Raw genomic sequence first — 6,944 nt, 5'->3', positions numbered from 1 at the left:
TGTTTGGCAGCGGTGGCCGAACGGATAGCGGCGCGGTCTAGATACCGGAAGGTTCCCAGTTCGAACCAGCCGTCCGACACGTTAAAATTACCACCGCTGAAATGCCCTTGAACAAGGCATCAACCACTACGATGAAATGTGTTCTATGAGCAGGGCCTGGCTGGAAACAAGTTCTTGAGCTTAGCCCAGATACCCTGGGTAAATATAGATTTCATTTCATTTAATTTCATTTCATTTCATTTCACTGTTGCTTTGGCAACAATGTAAATGTTTTCTCCTGCCAATAAAGCTCATTTGAATTGAAGATGTTGAATGGTGTCACCGCTTGTTTCTGCCGCACTGGCAGAACCTGGCAACCCAGTGTTAGTGTGTAAACACTAAACAGCAGAGGGTAGCAGCTAGCCTAGCCTAGCCTAGCATAGCATCCAGCTGCTGTTAATTACTCTTAATTACAACTAATTAACACCAAATGGACGCTCACCGCTCCGTCCTATCAACGTGCTGCTGCCGCGTCACGTGACTTCAAAAAGGTTTGTGTTTTTTAATAAATAAACAGTGACTAGTTTAATTAGCTCAGTTAGCTAACGGGCGATGCTAACGCGTTTCTGATTGGTGCTGCCAAAAAACACTGATTTACAAGTGTTTTTTTCTGCTCCCACAGCTTGTAGATCAGTAATCAGTTGCTTTGTTGCTACTCGCAGCACGGCTTGTAGATCAGCGCGTCCGCCGATGCTCCAGACAGTTTGTAGATCAGTTGTTGTTCTGCTAGAGCTTCAAGTGTGTTTGTTTGTGTTTTTCTTTCTGTTAGGGCTTGTAGATCCGCTCTGCGACGCTTTACAGCTTGTAGATCAGTTCTTGACCTGCTTACACAGCTTTAAGGCCCCATAGAGCTTGTAGATCAGTTATTATTTTCTACTTCTACAACTTCTAGACCAATAAGTTCATGCTTTCAATAGCTTGTAGATCAGTTACTTTGCTTCTATAGCTTGTAGATCAGTTATTTTTGCCTTACAATCAGGCTAGAGCTTCAAGTATGTTTGTTTGTGCTTTTCTTCTTATTTGAGGGCTTGTAGATCAGTTGTTCCCCTAGTCACTAGGGGAATGCCTGATCTATGTGATCCTTGAACAAGGCATTGAACCACTACGATGAAATGTTCTATGAGCAGGGCCTGGCTGGAAACAAGTTCTTGAGCTTAGCCCAGATACCCTGGGTAAATATAGTAATCATTTCATTTAATTTCATCTATGCCTGATCTATGTGATACACTAGGGCCTAGTGTATCACATAGATCAGGCATACAACTTATAGATCAGTTATGTTTTTGTGTCTACAACTTGTAGATCGGGTATTTCCGGCATCGATAGCTTGTAGATCAGTTGTGTTTGCCCCTACGTCTCGTAGATCAGGCATAGAGCTTATAGATCAGTTATTTTGCATCTATACCTTGTGGATTTTGCCCCTAGTACATCTTGTAGATCAGTTATTTTGCCCCTAGTACATCTTCTAGATCAGTTATTTTTGCCCCTAGTACATCTTGTAGATCAGGTATATTGGCGTCTAGTACATCTTGTAGATCAGGTATTTTGCCCCTAGTACATCTTGTAGATCAGGAATCTTTTTTGCCCCTAGTACATCTTGTAGATCAGTTATTTTGCCCCTAGTACATCTTCTAGATCAGTTATTTTTGCCCCTAGTACATCTTGTAGATCAGGTATATTGGCGTCTAGTACATCTTGTAGATCAGGTATTTTGCCCCTAGTACATCTTGTAGATCAGTTATTTTGCCCCTAGTACATCTTGTAGATCAGTTATTTTGCCCCTAGTACATCTTGTAGATCAGGTATTTTGCCCCTAGTACATCTTGTAGATCAGGTATTTTGCCCCTAGTACATCTTGTAGATCAGTTATATTGCCCCTAGTACATCTTGTAGATCAGTTATTTTGCCCCTAGTACATCTTGTAGATCAGTTATTTTGCCCCTAGTACATCTTGTAGATCAGGTATTTTGGCATCTAGTACATCTTGTAGATCAGGTATTTTGCCCCTAGTACATCTTGTAGATCAGGTATTTTGCCCCTAGTACATCTTGTAGATCAGGTATTTTGCCCCTAGTACATCTTGTAGATCAGGTATTTTGCCCCTAGTACATCTTGTAGATCAGGTATTTTGCCCCTAGTACATCTTGTAGATCAGGTATTTTGCCCCTAGTACATCTTGTAGATCAGGTATTTTGCCCCTAGTACATCTTGTAGATCAGGTATTTTGCCCCTAGTACATCTTGTAGATCAGGTCTTTTTTGCCCCTAGTACATCTTGTAGATCAGGTATTTTGCCCCTAGTACATCTTGTAGATCAGGTATTTTGCCCCTAGTACATCTTGTAGATCAGTTATTTTGCCCCTAGTACATCTTGTAGATCAGGTATTTTGGCATCTAGTACATCTTGTAGATCAGTTATTTTGCCCCTAGTACATCTTGTAGATCAGGTATTTTGGCATCTAGTACATCTTGTAGATCAGGTATTTTGCCCCTAGTACATCTTGTAGATCAGGTATTTTGCCCCTAGTACATCTTGTAGATCAGGTATTTTGCCCCTAGTACATCTTGTAGATCAGTTATTTTGCCCCTAGTACATCTTGTAGATCAGGTATTTTGCCCCTAGTACATCTTGTAGATCAGTTATTTTGCCCCTAGTACATCTTGTAGATCAGGTATTTTGCCCCTAGTACATCTTGTAGATCAGTTATTTTGCCCCTAGTACATCTTGTAGATCAGTTATTTTGCCCCTAGTACATCTTGTAGATCAGGTATTTTGCCCCTAGTACATCTTGTAGATCAGGTATTTTGCCCCTAGTACATCTTGTAGATCAGGTATTTTGCCCCTAGTACATCTTGTAGATCAGTTATTTTGCCCCTAGTACATCTTGTAGATCAGTTATTTTGCCCCTAGTACATCTTGTAGATCAGGTATTTTGCCCCTAGTACATCTTGTAGATCAGGTATTTTGCCCCTAGTACATCTTGTAGATCAGGTATTTTGCCCCTAGTACATCTTGTAGATCAGGTATTTTGCCCCTAGTACATCTTGTAGATCAGGTATTTTGGCCCTAGTACATCTTGTAGATCAGGTATTTTGCCCCTAGTACATCTTGTAGATCAGTTATTTTGGCGTCTAGACTCTGAACTCTGTGTTTAAATGCTTGCAGCAGCAGGCGGACGTTGTGCATCTTTAAAGCCACCGTCCAACGGTTCCTAGAAGCCAGGACCTTCCAGGACCTTGCAGGACCTTGCAGGACCTTGCAGGACCTTCCAGGACCTCGCAGGACCTTGCAGGACCTTCCAGGACCTTGCAGAGCCTCTGAGGACATTGCAGGACCTTCCAGGACCTTGCAGAGCCTCTGAGGACCTTGCAGGACCTTCCAGGACCTTGCAGAGCCTCTGAGGACCTTCCAGGACCTGCCATGCCCCGAGCCGCGGTCTCCTCATAGAGGGTTGTGGGTCGCCATGGCAGCCGAGCTGTTCCCCACTAAGAAGACGCTTCCTTCCTCTTCCTCGTCCTCTGAAGGTAGGAGCGCCCTCGACACGAGACACGAGATCTCAGCCCCCCTGCCTCTGCACGCACGCAGGTACGCACGCAGGCACGCAGGCACGCGCACGCACGCACGCACACACACACACACACACACACACACATTTTAAATCGACTAACTGTTAACACCCTGGAATGTCTGTGGTGTAACATACATTATTATTAATGTCTGTGGTGTAACATACATCACGCAGCCATAAATCGCTCCTGTCTGTGGTGTAACATACATCACGCAGCCATACATCGCTCCTGTCTGTGGTGTAACATACATCACGCAGCCATACATCGCTCCTGTCTGTGGTGTAACATACATCACGCAGCCATACATCGCTCCTGTCTGTGGTGTAACATACATCACGCAGCCATAGATCGCTCCTGTCTGTGGTGTAACATACATCACGCAGCCATACATCGCTCCTGTCTGTGGTGTAACATACATCACGCAGCCATACATCGCTCCTGTCTGTGGTGTAACATACATCACGCAGCCATAGATAGCCCCTGTCTGCTCGCATTCAGCATTTAAAGTTCTATAGTTTTTAGAATTGTCTTACCAGATGACTAAAACACCAGACTAATACTAAGACTAAATTAACTCTTGTGTTTTCAAGATGACTAAAAACACTGGACTAAAACTAAGACTAAATTAAGCCTCGTGTTTTCAGGCACCAGTGTTTCCGGCTCCGCCCTCCAGCAGAACCCCGCCCACAGAGACCTGTCAATCAACAACAACAACAACCACGCCCCCGGACACCAGCACAGCAGCACCTGGCAGGCCGTGTACCCCACCATCCGAGAGAGGTACCCTAATACACCCTGATTATACCCACCTGGCAGGCCGTGTACCCCACCATCCGAGAGAGGTACCCTATTATACCCTGATTATACCCACCTGGCAGGGGGTGTACCCCACCATCCGAGAGAGGTACCCTAATACACCCTGATTATACCCACCTGGCAGGGGGTGTACCCCACCATCCGAGAGAGGTACCCTAATACACCCTGATTATACCCACCTGGCAGGGGGTGTGCCCCACCATCCGAGAGAGGTACCCTAATACACCCTGATTATACCCACCTGGCAGGGGGTGTACCCCACCATCCGAGAGAGGTACCCTAATACACCCTGATTATACCCACCTGGCAGGGGGTGTACCCCACCATCCGAGAGAGGTACCCTAATACACCCTGATTATACCCACCTGGCAGGGCGTGTACCCCACCATCCGAGAGAGGTACCCTATTATACCCTGATTATACCCACCTGGCAGGGGGTGTACCCCACCATCCGAGAGAGGTACCCTATTATACCCTGATTATACCCACCTGGCAGGGGGTGTACCCCACCATCCGAGAGAGGTACCCTATTATACCCACCTGGCAGGGGGTGTACCCCACCATCCGAGAGAGGTACCCTATTATACCCTGATTATACCCACCTGGCAGGGGGTGTACCCCACCATCCGAGAGAGGTACCCTATTATACCCTGATTATACCCACCTGGCAGGGGGTGTACCCCACCATCCGAGAGAGGTACCCTATTATACCCTGATTATACCCACCTGGCAGGGGGTGTACCCCACCATCCGAGAGAGGTACCCTATTATACCCACCTGGCAGGGGGTGTACCCCACCATCCGAGAGAGGTACCCTATTATACCCTGATTATACCCACCTGGCAGGGGGTGTACCCCACCATCCGAGAGAGGTACCCTATTATACCCTGATTATACCCACCTGGCAGGGGGTGTACCCCACCATCCGAGAGAGGTACCCTATTATACCCTGATTATACCCACCTGGCAGGGGGTGTACCCCACCATCCGAGAGAGGTACCCTATTATACCCTGATTATACCCACCTGGCAGGGGGTGTACCCCACCATCCGAGAGAGGTACCCTATTATACCCTGATTATACCCACCTGGCAGGGGGTGTACCCCACCATCCGAGAGAGGTACCCTATTATACCCTGATTATACCCACCTGGCAGGGCGTGTACCCCACCATCCGAGAGAGGTACCCTATTATACCCACCTGGCAGGGGGTGTACCCCACCATCCGAGAGAGGTACCCTAATACACCCTGATTATACCCACCTGGCAGGCCGTGTACCCCACCATCCGAGAGAGGTACCCTAATACACCCTGATTATACCCACCTGGCAGGGGGTGTACCCCACCATCCGAGAGAGGTACCCTAATACACCCTGATTATACCCACCTGGCAGGGGGTGTACCCCACCATCCGAGAGAGGTACCCTATTATACCCTGATTATACCCACCTGGCAGGGGGTGTACCCCACCATCCGAGAGAGGTACCCTATTATACCCTGATTATACCCACCTGGCAGGGGGTGTACCCCACCATCCGAGAGAGGTACCCTATTATACCCTGATTATACCCACCTGGCAGGGGGTGTACCCCACCATCCGAGAGAGGTACCCTATTATACCCTGATTATACCCACCTGGCAGGGGGTGTACCCCACCATCCGAGAGAGGTACCCTATTATACCCTGATTATACCCACCTGGCAGGGGGTGTACCCCACCATCCGAGAGAGGTACCCTATTATACCCTGATTATACCCACCTGGCAGGGGGTGTACCCCACCATCCGAGAGAGGTACCCTATTATACCCTGATTATACCCACCTGGCAGGGCGTGTACCCCACCATCCGAGAGAGGTACCCTATTATACCCACCTGGCAGGGGGTGTACCCCACCATCCGAGAGAGGTACCCTAATACACCCTGATTATACCCACCTGGCAGGCCGTGTACCCCACCATCCGAGAGAGGTACCCTAATACACCCTGATTATACCCACCTGGCAGGGGGTGTACCCCACCATCCGAGAGAGGTACCCTAATACACCCTGATTATACCCACCTGGCAGGGCGTGTACCCCACCATCCGAGAGGTACCCTAATACACCCTGATTATACCCACCTGGCAGGGCGTGTACCCCACCATCCGAGAGAGGTACCCTAATACACGCTGATTATACCCACCTGGCAGGGCGTGTACCCCACCATCCGAGAGAGGTACCCTATTATACCCTGATTATACCCACCTGGCAGGGGGTGTACCCCACCATCCGAGAGAGGTACCCTATTATACCCTGATTATACCCACCTGGCAGGGGGTGTACCCCACCATCCGAGAGAGGTACCCTATTATACCCTGATTATACCCACCTGGCAGGGGGTGTACCCCACCATCCGAGAGAGGTACCCTATTATACCCTGATTATACCCACCTGGCAGGGGGTGTACCCCACCATCCGAGAGAGGTACCCTATTATACCCTGATTATACCCACCTGGCAGGGGGTGTACCCCACCATCCGAGAG

At 48.3% G+C, this 6,944-nt stretch overlaps 1 protein-coding gene across 6 annotated transcripts in view; it reads left to right on the top strand.

Annotated features, from left to right (window-relative positions):
• The first annotated feature begins 355 nt into the window (after window positions 1-355).
• Window positions 356-6,944, top strand: part of LOC306922267 (BTB/POZ domain-containing protein 3-like) — a 45,565-nt gene continuing 38,976 nt past the window's right edge. Inside the window, exons 1-3 of one of the 6 annotated variants that reach the window (XM_079499722.1) lie at window positions 356-530; window positions 3,208-3,563; window positions 4,253-4,388. In XM_079499722.1, coding sequence (XP_079355848.1) covers window positions 3,503-3,563; window positions 4,253-4,388 — 197 coding nt within the window. In that variant the 5' untranslated portion in view covers window positions 356-530; window positions 3,208-3,502. Of the gene's footprint in view, window positions 531-586; window positions 1,212-3,204; window positions 3,625-4,252; window positions 4,389-6,944 lie in introns of those variants that run through there. The other 5 variants (XM_079499723.1, XM_079499724.1, XM_079499721.1 and 2 more) reach the window with 5 other exon arrangements.

The sequence above is a fragment of the Electrona antarctica genome (genome assembly GCF_951216825.1).
Source record: "Electrona antarctica genome assembly, chromosome: 4".
Classification (NCBI taxonomy): domain Eukaryota; kingdom Metazoa; phylum Chordata; class Actinopteri; order Myctophiformes; family Myctophidae; genus Electrona; species Electrona antarctica.
Note: the sequence above shows the minus strand (reverse complement) of the source record. Positions and strands in the feature narration are given on the sequence as shown.